We start from the raw sequence: 20,234 nt of genomic DNA on the forward strand, positions 1-20,234 counted from the left end.
AAAAATAAAAACTAAAGAAACCATAACGAATAAAAGAAGAAACTAAATAATAAAACAAAGAAGAAAAAATGGAAATTTTCAAATGTAAGTAAAATAAAAATAAACAAAATAAACAAAAAAAAGTTTAAAGAAGAAAAAACGAAAAATTTTAAATGAAAAAAGACAAAATGAATAAGGAAATAAAGAAGGAAATAAAAAATAAAAAAATTTAAAAAAGAAAATAGAGAACGAGATTAAAAATTTTCAAATCAAAAATTTTATAAATTAAAAGTCAACAAACAGAAAATAAACCAAAAAAAAGTATAAAAATTGAGGGGAAAAAATATTGAACGAAATAAAAAGAAAGCGGGAAAAATTTAAAATTTAAGGAAAATATATAGAAAACGAACTAAAAAAGTATCAAATAAAATATAAAATAGACTAAAGGAGTATAAAGTACGAATTAAAATAAAGAAACGAATTTAATAATAAAAATAAAAATAAAAGAAAATATAGACATTTTTATATGAAAAGTAAAGAACAAAACGAATTTAAAAAATAAATAACGAAATAAAAAGCGAACTTCAAAAATAGCAAAAGATTCAAAAATTAGAAAATTCAATAGAAAATAAAATTAAAAAATAGGCATAATAAAAAATAAATAATTGAAAAGTAAAAAATAGAAATAAAAAAGAAAGAAAATGAAAAATAGAAAATAGAAAATATGTAGAAAAATAGAAATAAAAAGAATGGAAATTGAAAATTAAAAAAGGAAGATAGAAAAGTAGAAATTAATTTTAAAAAGAAAAATAAAATTGAAAAATTTACCTTATTATTAGGATTGTTTCTAGAACGAATTCGCCGTGACCTACGAAGAAGCTGTTTATAATTTTCCGCTTTCTTTGTGAGGTAGTAATGATGCACGCAATCCGGCACTGATTTATGATCAAACGATTGGCCAATAGCGCCAAAATTTTTCGGGTGCGAAATATATTTTTCCTTAAATAATTCATGTTCAATTGAACTCCAAACATTTATTAATTTTCTCTCGCTATGTAAACCCTCAAGTTCTTCTGGTTGCAATAAACCATTACGATTTTGAAACGCAATTCTCCTTTGTTTTGAATCCAATAGTAATGGCGGTATCACTGCGTACGAACGCATTTTCTTATCCTCCATCTGTAAAAAAAGAAATAAGAAAAAAAAAGACAATAAAATATTGTTAAAAAAAAAAGAATTCTCGACACACATTTTCTTTTGATTCGAAAAATAAAAAAAAAAATTCCCTTGAGAACAAAAAATTGTAATTTTTTTTTTTCAAAGAAGAACAAGAAACAAAAAATGTATTTTTCTTTTCTAAAAAGCTCGAAGGCAAGTTATTTGGATGCGAACGAGTATTTTTCATTCTTAATATATAGCAAAAGCTGTTTTTCCTAAATTGATTAAGAAAAAAAAAATTATAAAAATGTATTCTTTTTACTTTACTGAACATATTTTCCATTTTATTTTGCATTTGTATTTTTTTTCTATCCATTTCTCTAATTCTATACTTATTTTACTTTAATTTTTGAAAATTATTGTTTAAAAATAAAATTTCAAACTTTATATTATATTTATTATTATTATTTATAACATTTTATTTATATGTAAAATTTTTATTATTATTTATAAAATTTTGTTTTCACTATTTATATAAAGTAACAACTGAAAAAAATATACTTTTAAAAATTTTTCTAAACCGAATGAAATATTTTTAAGGAGATTAAAAAAAATACGAATAGAAAAAATTCACAGCCCTGAATAATTCCATTAGAAAAAAACCAGAATTTTATTTATTAATAAACAAAACATCTTTTCCTGTAATGGAGCTTTCAAATAGAATCTATTTTCACTAAATTTACTATTTTTTCTAGTAATACTTTTTTATTTAAATACTTTTTTCCTTTTGGCAATTTGGAATAATTTTAATAATTTTAATAATTTTTTAACAATTTTGTCTTTAATTTTAATAATTTTTTCTTTTTATTTTTTTTGTCATTTTTTTTCTTTAATTTTTTTTTAAACCATCATAAGAAGAGTGAAAAGAGGAATTTGTTCATTCTTTACTAACCTGACGGGCTTTAATGGAATTTTTTAACTCTGTCGACAATTCTTCCTGGGAAATCAGATAAGAGAGAAAATCTTCCATGAAGTGTCCATAAAAAATATATTTTCTTACATATTATTATTATTATTATTATCATTTTTGTTGTTCACTATTTTATTTTTCCTCAAAAAAAAATAAGAAAATAAAATCAATTTTTTTACAAGGCAACAAAATTTTTTGTAAATCATTCAAAATTTAAAAAAAAAAAATTAGTGTAAAAAAAAGAAAAACAGAATTTATTATTTAGAAAAAATAAAAAATTTCTGTTAATTTAAAATTTTAATTCTTTTTTAATTTGTCTTAAAAAAAAAATTGCTTTATTATTATCAGTTGGTATATTTCAATCTTCTCCAGGCAATTTGTCCGGATCACTTTCTTCCTGACCAGCACTTGGTAGGAGAATGTGAAGGTAATTCTTTTTACCTAAATCTAACGAGAACCAAGATTTTTTTTTACCAACTGTGCATTTTACAGAAAGCTTTTTACCATGAAAGCATTTTAATAATGAAAAATTATTCATATAGAAAAAAAATAATTATGAAATTTCAATCGATACAGAAAACAAGAAATTTGTTACAGAAGAATTTTGAAAATGGAAAACAATTAGAATTCTGAAAATTCAAATGTGACAAAAGAATTTTAATTGTTGAATAAAAAAAATTCACTGTATTTGTAAAATTTACAATTTGCAAAATTAACTTTACGCAAAATTTAAATATTAAATAAAAAATTTCACTAAATTTGTAAAATTTACTCTTTGAAAAAATTTATTATTTGTAAAATTTTTTATTTAAAAAAATTACTACCTATTTCAAAAATTTTCTATTTTAAAAATTTACTATTTCAAAAATTTACTTTTTGAAAAATTTACTATTAAAAAAAGAAATATTTTTCTTCTTATCAGAAACAAACGAATTAATCAGTCAATAAAAAAATCCAATAAAGAAATAAAATAAAATAAACCAATTTTTGAATAAAAAACATAATCATCAATTAAATTGAAAAATTATTTTGAAAACAATAAATTATTTATATAAAAAAACAAAAATAATTATTCAATAAAGAATTAATTATTCAACAAGGAATTAATCATTCAATTAATTATTCAAAGTATTAATTAAATATAAAATAAAAATCAATTAAATACTCAAAAAAGAATTGATAATTTAATTACTTAATAACGAACTAATTAATAATTCAGTAAGAGAATTAATTAATAATTCAATACAGAATTAATTAATCGTTTAATAAAGAATGAATTATTGAATTAAGATTAATTTTAATATTAAACGAAAAATCAATCACTTATTCAATAAGAAATTTTTTAATTCTATCAAAAAAAAATTTAATTAATAGAAAATTGATTAATTTTGTTTTCTATTCAAAAAGAATTTTAAGTTAAAAATTTCGAATTGTCTCTTGAAAACTTTCCGTTTTTGTCATTAAAATGAAATTTTATTTAAAAAATTGTCAATTTTAAAAAAGAAAAAATAATTTATTTTACTTGATGAAGCGTGAAAACAGTTTTTTTTTCTTTCAATGAAAAGCTGTGTATGATTAGCAATTTTGTGAGTAAAAGCCTCAAGCTGTTAGATTGTGATTCAAATATTTGGTGCAAGTCAAGAAAAAGAATTCCTTTTTTTCCCCTTTTAGTCACAAAAGATTAAAATAAAAAAAAATTTTTTCTCACAAAAACATAAAAAAAAACTTTGAAGAAAAAAACAAATAAAAAAAAATTTAGCAAAAACAATATTTTCTTTTTTTTTGTTAGTTCAAAAACCAAAAAAATTCACACTTACGAATTATTATCTTTTTTTTTATGTGAAAATTGCAATTCTCATTTTTTTCTCATTTTCAGTGAAAATGAAGTTAAAAATTACAAAATCAAAATTGAACATTCAAGCCAGTTTTAAATTTTCATTGGAATTCTAAATTTAAAAATTAGAATTCTAAATGTGGAAATTTGAATTCTAAATGTGGAAATTAGAATTCGAAATGTGGAAATTAGAAAACTAAATGTGAAAATTACAATTCTAAATAAAAGGTTTACAATTTTAAACGAAAAGATTACAATTTTAAAAATATTTTTAAAGCAAAATGTTTCAAAATGGATATTATAACTATAATATTATTATATTATTATAATAATAAAATTATTATAATTCTTTTATATTGTTTTATAACTTCTTATTTTGTAAATAAATAAATTTCTAATAATTTAAATTCTAAAAAATTACAATTTTTATCGCAATCTTCAAACTATTTAAAATGTAAAAATTAAAAATCAAATTTCCGAATTTAATAAATTAATTTTAGAAAAATTAATATTCTACGAGAATAACAAGTTTCACATTATAAAAATACGGAAATATCCATTCCCCCAAAGAGAGAAATTTCATGTTTTTTCTCCTTTCTTTCAAGTATAAATATAAATCTATATTTATATTTTCTTTTTGTTAATTAAAATAATCCAAAGCTCCAAGACGGAAAAACACAAATGCTTTTTTCATTCTCAAAAAGTTATTAAGAAAACTTGTTCAGAAGGGAATAAAGCCCTGGAAACGGATAAAAAATCAAGAAAAGAATTTTTTTTTCTTGCAAAAAAGAAATTCTTTTTTTCTGCAAGATTCTTTAAAAAAAAATTGTGAATAATGCTTTTGAATAATGGGACGAAATTTTCTCATTTCAGAGAAAACAAAGTTTCCTAATTATTTTCTTTGAAACAAAAAAAAATATTTTTCTATATTAAACAAATAAATAAAGTTGAAATAAAAATAAAATAAACATAGGTTTTGAATTTTTGACAAAAAAATTATTTAATTTTATTTAACCAAAAAATTATTTCATTTTGATTACTTAACAAAAACACTATTCTATTTTGAATATTAAACGAAAAAATTATTCCATTTTGATTATTTAACGAAAAAATTACTCCACTTTGATTATTAAACGAAAAAATTACTCCAAATTTTGATTATTTATCGAAAAAATTATTCTATTCTTACTTAACGAAAAAAAAATTTCTATTTTGATTTTTTTACTCCAAAATTTCTTCTTTTCTTGATTTTTTAAAATACAAAAAATATTTTTTTTCTCATTCGAAAACAAAATCTATGAGAAGAAATCAATATTTATTCTATGATTTTCTTTTCTTTTCCGATTTTTCCAGAATTCTACTGACTTCTATATATATTAACTCACCTTCTCGCTTTTAAACCATCTTCTTAGTATTAAAATAAAAACCAATATTTTTTATCAGAAAAAAAAATAAATAAAAAAGAAGAAGAAGTGGTTAAAATTCAAAAAAATTCACATTCCAAATGATGAATCATCAAAATCTAATAATTTGCAATGTTTAAAAAGCAAACGATCGTTTATCTTATTTTCTTATCGTTCTCTCTCTTTCTTTCTCTCAAAAGAAAGAGAGAAACAAAAAATATAGAGAAAAATGGTCAACAAAATAAAAAAATTATCGTAAAAACATTTTTCCTCCTCTATTTATTTTAATTTTTTTTTACTTTTGTTTTGAAATTTAATTCTTTTGATTTTTTTTTTAAATTTCAACTTTTCTTCGTTTTTCAAATTAAATGAAAAACCCGAAAAATTTGTTTTTAAGAAATTGTACTTTAGAAAATGAATTTGATAATTGAAATCGAATTCGATTTGTGTTAAATACAGAAATTAAATGAATGACAATTAAAAATGAAATTAAAAAACTTCATTAAAATTAAATTCGAATCAAATTAACTAAATTGAAAAATTCATTCAAATTCGAATTCAATTCGAATTTTGTTAAATAAGTAAATTAAACGAATATGAATTGAAAAATTTAATTAAAATTAAATTCGGATCAAATTTTAACTAAATTGAAAAATTCATTCAAATTCGAAATTGAATTCAATTCAAATTGTGTTAAATAAGTAAAAATGAATGTGAATTGAAAAATTTAATTGAAATCGAATTCGAATCAAATTAAACAAATTGAAAAGAATTAAAGAATACTTGGAAAATAATTGAAGAATAAAAAAATACTTTTCTTTATAAACATTGCAAAAAATTAACTCTTCTTCACATAAATTAAATATGTGTAGTTTTTCCTTTCATTTTTTTTGTGAGTGATTATTATTATTTAAAAAATACCTCCTGCTCCTGAAGACCATCCATAATTTCCTCGAGATCAGCTTCACTCTTGATACGAGCACCAACACGATTAAAACGTTCTTTATCTTCCCTTTGCTTTCGTAATTCGGGAAATACTTTTTCAAAGAAATCCCGATTTTTAGCCTCTTTTGTTTTTCGTTTTTGCGTTGATTCAGCGCGTTCAACTTTACGATGCCATTCCTGAACGAGAACGGCATAGGTTTGCGATTGTTTCCGATGAAGTGAAGCACGATCACCATGTTCACGTTGCAGCCTCAATATTAATTTTGGCCTTACAATTGCATGATGCCTCTCTCTATTCTCCTGATAGACAATCGTGTCCGATGGCTGATTATACAATGGAAGTTCGACTTTTGGTCCAAGTCTGTCTAATACGCGATGCGCCTCTTCCGCTTTTTTCTACAAATTAATAATAATTAGATGAGAAAATTCATTTTCATTTAATTTACACACAACAAAAATTATTCTCTATTATTCTAATTTTTATTTCTAAATTAAGATTTTCAAAAATTTCAAAATTTCAAAATTATTTTTGAACATTTTTGAAATTAAAAAATTCGGAGTAATTGTTATCTTTATGTTTCATAATAATATTCTTATAAATTATTATAAAACATGAAGATGACGATTACTTCGAGTCTTCGACTCGGAGTGATCAATTTCTTCATGTTTTCTAATAATTAAAGACGAAAAAGTTCTTTGAGAATTTTGAAATCCATTTGTTTACAATTCAATTTTAAGAAATTTCATCCATTATTCAAAAATTCTTCAATTATTCCATATCAGAAAATAAAAACTTCAAATAATTTCAAAAAAAAATTCAATTAAACTTAATCAAAAAAATTAGTTCTACAGATTTGTTAGTGAAAATTATGAAAAATTCCCATTTTCAAAGATTTTGATTTGAAACCTTTTCGAAAATTCAATTATTTCGAAAAATCCCCTCTATAATGCTTTTAATATTCAATTATAAAATTTTAACTGAAATTCATTTTTAAATCAATTTTTATAAAAATAATCTACGAGAATTCTACAAGAGAAAATTCTAGGAGAATTTTTAAACACAAAAATAAATAATTTAATGTTTCTTAAAATTGAATTCTCATAAAAGATTTTATCAACAAATTTTTAAATAATTAAATAATTCTTTCGACGAATTTTAATAAAATTTTTAAGAATAGTTTCACATTTCGCGAAATTTGATTAAAATTGTATTAAAAATAATTGAAATTCCGCTATGAGTTTTGTTATTTATGAAAATAATTGATTTTCTAAAAAGAATTTTATTATTTATGAAAATAATTGAATCTCTTTAAAATTTTTTATTTTTTTGAAAATAATTGAATCACTGCAAAGAAATTTCATAAAAAATTTGTAAATAATTGAATTCTTGTGAAATTTTTATAATTTATAAAAATAATTTAATATTTGCGTAGAATTTTATCAAAACAAAAAAATCAATTCTACAGAATTGTTAGTTAGAAATATTAAAAATTCAAATTTTTAAAGATTTTGCTGTTGAAAATTTTTTTTAAAAAAAATTTTACAAGTATTCAATTATTTAAAATAGAAAAATAAATAAGTTATTGAATAATTGAATTCTCATAAAGAAATTTATCAACAAAATTTTTAAATAATTAAATTCTTTCGACGATTTTTAATAAAATTTAATCCTCGTAAAAAATTTATTATTTACGAAAATATTTGAATTATTGCAAAGAAATTTATAAAAAAATTAATAAAAAAATTTATAAATATTGAAATTTTTAATATTTATGAAAATAATTAAATGTTTGCGTAGAAATCAAATATTTTCAATTTTCATACAATTTTTATAAAACTCTTCTCTGAAATTAAATTATTTAAAAAATTTTTAAGAAAATTCTTTGCGAAAGTTAAATTATTTTCATAACTAAAAAAAATTCTTTTATAATTGAATATTTTAGTGAAATTGAAATAAAAATTTGTTTGAAAATAAAATTGAACTGACGCAAATAATTTTAATATTTACAAAAATAATTAAATTATTCTCAAGAATTTTATTTAAAATATTAAAAGTAATATACAATTATTTTATGATATTTATGTAACTAAAATTGTATTAAAAATAATTGCATTTGTAGGAAGAATTTTATTATTTATGAAAATAATTGAAAACTTGTGAACATTTTTATTAAATATTTTTGAGAATAATTTTATTTTATAAAGAAATTTTATTGAAAAGAATTTAATTTCAGAGAAAAATTTTATTATTTATGAAGATAATTGAAATGTCATTATTTTTCGAAGATATTTCGAATTTTCTGAAATTTTCAATTGAAAATATTGAAAATTATTATCAAAAAAATTCTAAGAATTATTAGTTTTCTCAAAAATTGAAAATTTGAGATAATAAATTATTCCTAATAATTTAGAATTAATTCAAAAAATTCTTCGGGACTTTAATTATTTAAATACAAAAATTGAATTTTTCTTTGACAAAATTTCAAATTTAAGATAAGAAATTAATATAATTTAAAAATAATTCCGAAAATTCTTCGGAAATTTAATTATTTAAATACAAAAATTCAATTTTTTTTTGTAAAAATTGTAATTCTGTAACTTGAAATCTTTTCTTTTTAAAGTTTATAAAATGAAAAAAAGAAAATTTATCATATTTCCTTACTCTATTATCGGCGTAAATTTTTTGCGCCGGCGATTGATGCTTGGGCTGTTGCGATTGTTCCTCGACAGGTCGTTTAAGACCTTCGGCCTCAAGAGATTTATTCGCCGTTTCTTCAAGTTGTTTCATTTTTTTTCTAAGTTTACTGATTTGCGTCTCCCTCTTGGCAATTTCACGATCGACTTTTCCAATTTGCTGAAGGAGTTCGTCTTTCGTTGTTCGAAATTGCGCGTCCTCCTGTGTATTTGGCTCAGGAGTTGGCGATATCGCTTCCGTTTGGGGCACATAACTTCCCTGCACCGGCTGCTCCTTGCAAAAAGATAAAAGAAAAAGGTAAAGAAAAAAGTAAAAAAACAATGTTTTTTTAAACTTTTTCAAAGGAAATTATTATTTTAATTTAAATCACATTTTTAATAAAAGGCAAAAATTTTCTGTTTTAAACAATTAATATTTATTTGATATTTTTTCTATTATTTATTACCACTTCCACTACTTATTTCTTTTTTACTTATTTCTTACTTCCACTATTTATTTTATTTTTTTTATTTACCTACTTCTATTATTTATTTTCTGTCCCTAATTTTTTTCTATTATCTTCTTTTATTTCTATTATATTTATTCTATTATTAATTTTTTGCAATTTATTTTTTACTTTCACTATTTATTATTTCGTTTATTATTTTTTATTAAGACTTACTGATTTTTTTTGTTCATTTAATATCATTCATAAACCACAATTTCAAAAAAATTTCAAAAGGGCAGTAAAATATGTTTATAATTAAAAATAAAAAAAAATGTAACCGAAATAATATTAATAAAGATACTTTTATAATGTTTTTTATTACTTTCATTATTTTTTCATTACTTTTATTATATTTTTTATCACTACCATTATTTCTTTTATTACTTTTATAATTGTTTTTTATATTTTTTTCTGCTTTTAATAAAAACTACGTTTGTAATATTTACTAAATAACTATAAATAGATAAATAGATATAAATAAATAAACAGGAAAATAAGAAGTTAAACAAAAAAAACTAGAAAAAATAAATAAATAGAAAAATAAAAAGTTAAACAAATAAATAAAAATAAAAACTTGCAATAATTTAAAAAAATTCCAATTGAACATTTTCAAAAATATTAATTCTACAGAATTGTTAATTAAAAGTATGAAAAATTCAGATTTTCAAAGATTTTAATTTGAAATCTTTTTGAAATTAAATTATTTCTAAAAATTCACTAAAAATTCAATTATTCTAAAAATATTCAATTATTATCGAAAATTTTGACTCAAATTCATTTTCAAATCAATTTTATCAGAAAATTATATACGAGAATTCAATTATTTAAATACAAAAATAAATAATTTCTTAAATAATTGCATGTTTTTTGAAATCGAATTCTCAAAAAGAATTTCATCAACAAATTTTTAAATAATTGAATTCTTTCAACGAATTTTCGAATTTATTTCGATGAAATTAATAAATTTTAATAAAACTTTTAAGAATAATTACATTTTTCGAGGAATTCCAATAACATTGTACTAAAAATAATTGAAACTCTGCGATGAGTTTTATTTATTTATCAAAATAATTTAATTCCTAAAAAGAATTTTATTATTTATGAAAATAATGGAATTATTGCGAAGAAATTTATAAAAAAAATTTGTAAATAATTGAATTCCTGTGAAATTTTTACTATTTATAAAAATAATTGAATTATTGCGAAGAAATTTATAAAAAAATTGTAAATAAGTGAATACCTTTGGAATTTTTATTATTTATAAAAATAATTGAATTATTGCAAAGAAATTTATTAAAAATTTTGAAAATAATTGAACTGCGAAGAAGAATTTTATTATTTATAAAAGATAATTGAAAATTCGACGAGAATTTAAAAAAATTTTTTGAACATAATTGAATTTCTACGAAGAATTTTATTACTTTTGAATATAATTGAATTTCTGCAATCATTTCTAACTTCTTCAAAATTCAATTATTTTTAGTATTTTTAACTAAAATTCTTCTATAAATCCATTATTATTTTGTAATACAATTTTAATCAAATATTAAAAAATAATTTTTACGAGAATTTAAAAAAATTTTTTGAACATAAATAGAAAAATGTAAAGGTTTTTTTATCAGAATTCGTGGTAATTTCATAGTTTATAATTCAAACAAAAAAGACACAAAAAATTCTGAATTTTCTTATGAATTCTAATATTTTTAATTTTTTCCAGTACTTTTTATAAAAATCCCTGACTTTTCCCTGATTTCTCTGACCAGTTACACTTTCCCTGATTTTTCCCTGACCTGTGGCAACTCTGATAAATAATTATGGAAAAAAATTAATTTATATTTAAAATTGATTTTAATCAGTGAAAAAATAGTCTTTAAAATTATCTTCAGTTGCACGGTGAGATTCTAATTGGGGAAAAAGTGCGCCAAAGCGAAATTTTGATATAAAAATACTAAACTTTAAAAAAACTTATGTGAAATTTGGACTAAATTTTTTATATCAAAATTTCGCTTTGGCGCACTTTTTCCCCAATTTTGAAAATACTTTTACAAAATTTAATATATATTCTCTCTTCGTGTAGTAGAAAAATAATCTACAATTAAATTAATTTTAATTACTTAAAAAATTAACTGCCATTAATATTATGTTTACTCAGTGTAAAAATGAACTCCCATTGAAATTAATTTTAATTAACGAAAAAATGAATTTTCCTCTCAAGAAACCATAAGAAGAGAAAAACTTCTTTTTTATTTTTCTTTTCATTTTGCCATTTCACGATACCCACCCTCGTGTCTATCCTCAATGGCTGTTGAATTTGTTGCACGTGCTCCTGCTGAACAATTGTCTCGGTGGGCATTAAATTTTGACATTGCATTTGGACTTGCGATTGTGCGGTGGCAGGTTGTTGTCCAAGGCGTATTTTCTTGAATGGCGGAGCATCGGACATTGTGACAATATCAACAGTTGAATTGCCACGATTGCCGCAATATTGTTCCGATTGTATTGGTATCACAGTGCGTTGATTTCTTGCCGATGCGACGGGATATTCGGATGCTGTTGGCGAGGCCGTTGACGCCGCCGTTGCGGCAGGTGTTGAGAGCAACGATATCCTCGGCCTCTCGGCACGATTCGTCACCACATACTCGCCAGAAGCATTGACACTAACACCAAGACCGACGCCCACTTGGGACACGGGATTACTGCTCACGCTGATTGCCACTCGGTCATTCACCTGTGACAAAAAAAAAATAATAATTAAAAATTAAATACAAAAAAAAATTATCTTCAATTCGCTAGTTTAATTAATCTAATATTTTAATTTAATGCTATTATTAAAAATTGCAGACTAATTTCTGATAATTTTCCTTTTTCTATCACTGAATGCTATAAAAACCAATTTAATTCAATTTTAAAGCTTTTTTAAAATTATTTTTATAGTTCAATTTATAATTTATTGCGTTTATTACGGAAAAAGTCGGTAACATAACCTCAAAAAAGAATAATATTGTTTTTGATTCGATGTGTTGATTTCCAACACATGTTAATTATATTTGTTACTTTCTCAAATTTTCCCAATTTTCTAAAAAGGATAATTTGAAACTGTAACTTTTCTTTTCAATTTTCCAAATTTTCTAAAAAGAACTTTGCCACAGTGGCAGTGTTGATGTCGTTTCGAAAACTGTTTTCTTATTGTCATTCGTTTTGCTGCCGCAGAGCCGCAAGGTTGGCAACAGTGTTTAAATACCCTAGAGTCCTAATGTCGATAACATAACCTCAAAATAAAATAATATTAACGAAAAAAATAATTAAATAATTAATAAAAGAAACTACTGAAACTAAAAAAATATAACCTCTAAATAAAATAATACGAAAATATAAATATAATATAAATAACAAAACAGAAATAAAAAAGAAACATAATTTCAAAGCAAATGAACAAAACTTCGATTATTTAGAAACAAGAGTTCTCTGTTCCTGCGAATTAAATTACCAGTTTCTAGCCTTTTCGAAAAGGAAAAAAAACCCGTATTAATTTTAACTACCACCCACCCTTTTTATTCTTTAAACCAACAAAATACGATAATAAGAGAGGCGTTATTGATCTATAAATATTCAGGTCAATCAAGAATTGAATCATCGCCATTCCTCTCTAGTGTGCGTGTGTGTGCAAAACTATCGTCATCATTTTACGACAAAAATCTCACAACCGCGGTAATGACTTGAAAATCGCGCGTTGTTTTGACGCTAGGAGGGGGCGGGAGTGAGTGAGAGAGAGAGAGAGAGAAGCGGCGGCGATGAATAAAAAGGAGAGGAGAGAAGGGGGACAAACGAGGCAAAAGCTTTACACCGCGAGTGGGTGAAGACAACTTTCACCCGCCCACACGACTATCTATATCATGGTCGGTCTAACATTACGACTATTAGTTACAGGCCATTGTTACGGGTTAAAGTTTCCGTCATGTCGACGAAACAAAAAAAAAAATAACAAAATAGAAAAAAATTTTTTAAAAAAAGATAGAAAAATCTAGACAAGGTTTTAGCCCAGGAACATTCCGTAATTGTAAAAAGAAGTTCGATAAGGTCACACACAAAAAAAAATCTATTCTATTTTTCTTTTTCTCGATAATAAAAATAAAATAGGTTTCGTCCCTGAGACGATATTTGACTTCCTAAATTATTAGATATTCAAAACATTCTTTACACAAAACCAAGACAAGATCTATAAACAGAGAATTTTTTTTCCCGAACATAACCTAAAAACAATTCTCAGAAGATTAAATTTTAATTGCAGAAAAAAGACTACAAAAAAATTACTGTTGTTAAAATGAAAAAAGTTTAAATAAAAATTTTAAAAAAATGACTTTAAACGATTCTTAAAGTGGTAAAATTAGAAATAAATTATAAAATCTAAAATTTGTTCATTATTATACATAAGTGCTATTTAATAATAACTCAATAATTTAATGCCGACTCTCGATTTTAAACGTTTCAAGTATTTAATAACAACGTGAGTTGGTAATGATTCAAAATTGGTTGGATACTTCATTATTCAGTGTGGTTTATATATACTTTCCATTTTCAAACACAATCTCAGAATTTAACTTCACGTGTTCTATATATAATGTACTTATAAATCAAGTATCTCCTTAAAGTCCAGGAAAATTACCTTGAAGCGTTTCTAGTTTTCAAATGCCATTTAAAGTTATTTTAGAATTCACTCGACGATTCCAGTTATTAAAGGAAAGAAATTACATTTTTTTTCCTACCCTTTTTTTTAAAAGTATAGAATTTGATTTGATTCTCGAAACAATATACCGTATTTGTAATTTTTTTCCCCGTTTCTCTTTATTCTCAATTATTTTCCACTTTTTTTGTTATTTTTATTTTTTGATTATTTTTTTTAGGTTATGTTCGTTTATTTCAATTTTTTCTGCTACAGGGTTGCCAATTATTTAACTATAAAAATAAATATTTTATCAAATGATTGAATGTTTTTTAAAATTGAATTTTTATAAAGAATTTTATCAACAAATTTTTAAATAATTGAATTCTCTTGACAAATTTAAAAAAAATTTTAAGAATTATTTCTTTTTTTGAAGTTCATCTACTTATGAAAATTGTAAATGCAACTCTTTTAAAATTCAATTAATTTTGAAATATTTAAGTAAAATTAGATTTTAAGAATATAAAAGCACAATAACTTCAGAAAACAACAATTTTCCAGGAATTCGATCAAAATTCCCTGACTTTTCCAGGTTTCTGAAGGTTTATAAAATTCCCTGACATTTCCAGGTTGCATGTCAACCCTGTGCTATATAATTAAAATTAATTTCTTTTCCCCTTGTTCAAAAAGTCTTTGTTTTTGTGTCGCTTTCCGGCACATGTTAAATTTTCCAAATTTTCTAAAAAGAACCTTTGCCACAGTGGCAGTGTTGATGGCAGATCGAAAACTAATGATTTTCTTATTCATTGGTTTTTGATGCCGCAAGGTTGGCAACAGTGTTTAAATACCATAGACCTTGAATGAATTAGGGAGAAAAGAATGAGTTTGCTGCACCCTCCTTTTGCGATTATAAATCACCAATTCTTCTCCTGAACAAAAGATTTCTTTTTAATTAATTAGCCTACAAGTTTTTAATCAAGTAATTATTTTAGAAAGAGTTGGAAATGGGTGTAAAGCTAAAAATAGATGAAATTTAAAAAAAAAAAGAGAGAGAGAAGGTGATGTATACATACCCTGGTATATGCGGCTGCCGCACCCGGGGGAGGTGGTGTTTGATTAACGGGTGCGGATGGCGCGGGCAACGGTGGAGGCAGGTAAGGATGGACATATCGAAGCCCTGCGGGTACGGGGACGGCGACAAAGCCTCCACCGGTTGTGGCAGTGACCGCCGAAACCGCCACGGCTGCAGTTCCACCGGCAATTCCAGCACTAGCAATTGATCCAGTCACTGCAACGACACTTCCGGTCCCAACGGAACTACTCACTCCAGAAACACTGCTGGGTCCTGCATTTGAACCCTGAACGTAGGACGTAGCACTGCTCACTGTCCTTGGTGACGCTGGACTGCTACTCTTGATGTTTATGTAATTCTGCGTCGGCCTAAAAATAAAATTCTCCGTTAGTTATATCACATAAAATAAAAATTTTTTATTTTATAAATAAAACTTTGAGGTTAAGAATCACTCCGAGTCAAAATGTCAAAACATTTTGTCTCGGAGTGATTCTTAACCTCAAAGTTTTATTTATGATCATTAATATAGATTCAGACTCGAACCGAGTGATAAAGTCAGAAAATTAAATTAAATGTACTCTTAAAATTTTTCTTTCTGTCCGAAAAAGACGTTCGTCGTGAAACGTCACAAAGAAATGGTACAAATATTAAACAGTGATCAGAGAGGGGAAAGAGGTTTTCGAATCTATTGCCCACAACTGCCCAACCCTGATTGTGTTAAGCTCGCCTCACACTCCACTTTTTTCCAATCTCATAAAACAAGAGAAGTTACACTGCAATTTTACAAGGTTGGTAATTGGTACTAAAGAAAATTGAGATGCAGCCACCTTCAGGGTAGTGACCCTAAACGTAAAGCGTAAACTTCACACAAAATGGAAAAGAAAAGACGATATTTCTCTCCTTTTCTCTCTCACGCAAATTTTACACTTTTCTGTCTAATTTTGATGTTTGATTTTTTGAAAACTAAAAGCGCAATGGGTTAAGACCACATTACGTCTAAATTTGCAAAAATTATCAAATATTCCATCTAATCATTAATATTTATTAAAATAATTCATTTTTCCGTAGTTTTATTGTTATTTCAATGCGTGCTCGTGTGCGTTTTGATAAAAAATAATTATTATGAATTAAATCTACATTTTTAAAATGTATTATAACCATATATATATATATATATATATATATATATATATATATATATATGTATGTATGTATTTTGTCACGCGTGGGTGATCGAGAACATTTACTATAAAACATGTTGTATCGTCGACAATTATTTTCACCTCATAATCACTGGTTATAGTCGAGGTAGCAGCTAGCAATAACAACGGTAGTTCGTTGATCTTTAAATTTTATAGATTATAACGTCATCGTCTTATCGTCGTACTGAATATTTATTTATATATATATATATGTATATAATAATAATAATTTAATATTCAAATTTATAAAGTTTATAAATTATAAACTTTATAAATTCATTTATTTAAATATTATACTAAAAACAAAAAGAAAAGTCATTGTCGCTATTAATTCAAAATTTTATAACCCTTTTAAGGTAATTTTACAATTGATGTTGTTAAAAGGCGAACATAACCTCAAAATAGTAATAAATAAAAATAATTTAGATTTCTAATGGGAATTCTAAATTCAAATCACTTAGGGTGATTCTGCAATAAAATTAATGTTCTTAAATAACGAACCTAACACCAAAATTGTAATAAATAATTTAAAATAATAATAATAATAATACTAATAATAATAACATTAATAATAATAAAAATGTTAACTTCTTCCACATGTCATTTAATTAATAATAAAAATAATTTAGATAAGTAAAAATAGCTAAGCAAATTTTTTCATCAAAATAAATGAAAAAAAATCATGAATAACAGAATCGACGACGAAAATTTGCAAGTTAATAATAATATTTCTACCATTATATAAATTAATATATATATACCTATATATATGCAATTTTATTTATGTTCGTGCAGAAAATATTAAAATTACAAAAGAGACATTTTTTTTAGAGAATGAGTCAAGGCATTAAAATCATTATCACTGGTAGTGTGTGACTGGCATTTAGAGTCTTGAGTAAATTAGGTTTTCAAGTATCACATGTGCTCGCACATATGTGACTCATTGCTACACTCTCGTATACATATGTATATATGAAATAAAAATTCGATAGAATCATCGGTTGTTGGTTTTTCGTCTTCTTTTTTTTTTTAATTTTTCCTATATTATTATATACGAACTCGGTGGAATTCAAGTAGGCGTTTCAATCCGGAAGTTCATTTAAAACCACTTGAACATAAATAGATTTTCGAATGTATTAAAATTTATCCAAATCGTATAGATTATTACCATACGCACACTTTTATCAAATGACTGCTATTAATTATTTAATAATTAAAAGCAATAATAATAATAATATTACATTATTTAACAGTTTTTAATAAAAATTATAAATTTTCATTTTTTGTAACCAATTTTATTGCATACTTTTTGAACACCCCGTATATGTCAAAAACCAATAAAAAAGTAAAAAAAAATATTTTAAACAAAATGAAATCAAAACTGAGATAAGTAAATGATAAAATAAAAAAAATCTATATGAATAAAACAAAATGTATCATAAAAAAAAGTTGTTCTCTTATCAAATTTTCGTGATTCTAAACTTCTTTTTTTTTCTTTGCATTTATATTGTATATTGCGCGAAAGCGTAGGCTTAAAAGAAGAGATTTTGAAGTCCAGATTTGCTAAGCCATTCAAGATTAAATCGCGAATTGAAATGGCAAGCCTTATTGCCATTCATTTGCATTTTATATACACACATACATATAAATATACATATACTGTTAGTATAACAAAAATATCATAAATCGATCGTTATAAAGTACTATATAGATGCACAAATGAAAAAAAATTATTTATTCTTTCCTAAAAAGAAAAAAAATACTAGTTTATTTATAGGTATAAAAATTAGTTTTTATATTAAGGTTTAATTTCTATGATTCTATATGAAGATTCTATATTAATTATAATCATATTTTTATCGATGAATTTATTATATAACTATTATTATAAATAAATATTTCCGGTCGTGAAGTAATTTTTTTTTCCCACATAATAAACTCAAAATTTATTTTATAACTTCAGTGTATACAATCGAATAAATTATTTATGTTGAAATTTACATCACGTCTATATTATGTATAAATTTATTTCTGAATGGACTCAAATCTCCGAGATTTAATCAATATAGTTCAAATTAAAGTTGTGATATAAGTAAAGAAAGAAAAAAAATTGTCGAGAATGACTAAAGGAAATTATTTCATCTCGTCGCAAGAGAGCTACCTGAGTTTAAAATACGTTTTTAATTAAAATACAAATATATATAGGTCATGGAAAATTTTTGCATAACTATATATATTTTAAAAATATATTATAATATACTATATTATAGTAGAGTATAATATAATATACTATATTATAGTAGAGTATAATATAATGCATTTTAAATATTATTAATAAAAAAATAATAAAAATAATTATTATTACTATCATTATTATCATTGTTATTTTTGTCTTAATATTGATGAATGACTATAATGTATAATAAATATAAAAGGAAAAAAAATGTTTTCTTTTACTTTTTTTGTTCATTGCAATTTCTATATTTTCGTTTATAAATTTTATCTGCCGCCTGATAAGAGCTTTTCAGTAATGATAAAATCAGGAAGTTTAATTTTAGAAAATACTCATTGATTCTCTTTAGTTAAAAGTACTCTTTTATCGCGAAACTAGACTGCGAATACATATATTATACATAATATAGGTTATATAAAACGTGAAAAAAAGAAAAAAAACTTAATAATTTCTACCATTAGTAGTTGCAAATATTATCATGACAACAAAATACCATAAAGAAAAACGAATCATTAGGTTTATTATCATATAATAACCACAATTGTTAGGTATTATTAATTAGAACTACCATACTCGATGATTATTAATTAAAACTACCATAAATGATAACTGTCATAATAACCATTTATTGTAACTAATAAAGTTATAAGTAATAACTTATAACTACTATTATATTCCCTAAAAAAGTCCTCTTCTAATTTTAAAAAACTTTTAAATCACTAAAATTATACATTCAATCATATTATATATAAAATAAATTATATTTTATAATATAATATATATTTAGTATCTTTTGTATTGTTCTTACATTTTAAAACAGTTTCTATTATATTTATTTTATAACCTAATATTTTTTACTTTACAGAAGTAGAAAATAATTTTCAATCATTATTGTAAAATGTCTTTATTAGTAAAGCAGTTTTTACTAACAATAAAGAAAAAACCGAGCCAACTGAAGAGAGGGGGGAGGATTTTTTCCCCCATGATTGGCCCCGTAAAAGACCTCGTGGCCAATCTCGCGAGATATCCGTAATGTGGCAACATTGCAAGGCAACGAGTTTTTTTTCCAACACAAGCGAACAAGTAAGCAAGCAAGCAGCCAACCTATAACAGTGTCGCTTTCTCTCGAGCCGTGAAAATTGCAGTGATCATATTCTCTCTCTGTTATAATATAAAATCACCACTACCACCACTACCACCATTCTACAGTATTGCTGCTGCTGATGATGATAGCAAATGGTGGTGGTGGTAGTCATCAGATTTGCTCATGCGCTGTTAAAAGCCACGTGGTGCGCAGTGACTACGACCCCGTGACGCAGGCGCGCAGCCCGCCATTTTGCGCAACTTCAACAACCAATCGGAATCGTTATACACATACACAGAAGTCTGTATTCTCTTCAACGACCTACGACGATTTTGTCGTCGCTAGAGAGCATGGGGCGAGAGTAGAAATCCGCAAGGACAGTAGAGTGTCTGTGTGTAGAGCGAGGGGAGGAGAAGAGGGAGGGAGGGGAAATACCAGTCGCTTTTTAGAATTCGCTTCCTACGCGCGGAGAGTGTTCCGCTATCTAGATCCAATTTCCCCCCATGAATTTT

General features: G+C 24.2%; 1 protein-coding gene across 6 annotated transcripts in view; it reads right to left on the reverse strand.

The window, feature by feature from the left end:
- Positions 1 to 20,234, reverse strand: part of LOC122504895 — a 92,342-nt gene that overhangs the window by 46,865 nt on the left and 25,243 nt on the right. For 3 of the 6 annotated variants that reach the window (XM_043616231.1, XM_043616222.1, XM_043616266.1), the window contains 6 exons: positions 15,205 to 15,571; positions 11,753 to 12,199; positions 8,952 to 9,257; positions 6,266 to 6,685; positions 2,090 to 2,134; positions 808 to 1,158 (listed from right to left, as the gene is read on the reverse strand). In XM_043616231.1, the coding sequence (XP_043472166.1) occupies positions 808 to 1,158; positions 2,090 to 2,134; positions 6,266 to 6,685; positions 8,952 to 9,257; positions 11,753 to 12,199; positions 15,205 to 15,571 (1,936 nt within the window). The remainder of the gene's footprint in view (positions 1 to 807; positions 1,159 to 2,089; positions 2,135 to 6,265; positions 6,686 to 8,951; positions 9,258 to 11,752; positions 12,200 to 15,204; positions 15,572 to 20,234) is intronic. The other 3 variants (XM_043616239.1, XM_043616258.1, XM_043616248.1) reach the window with 3 other exon arrangements.

The sequence above is a fragment of the Leptopilina heterotoma genome, unplaced genomic scaffold (assembly GCF_015476425.1).
Source record: "Leptopilina heterotoma isolate Lh14 unplaced genomic scaffold, ASM1547642v1 Lhet_112, whole genome shotgun sequence".
In the NCBI taxonomy this organism is placed as follows: Eukaryota; Metazoa; Arthropoda; class Insecta; order Hymenoptera; family Figitidae; genus Leptopilina; species Leptopilina heterotoma.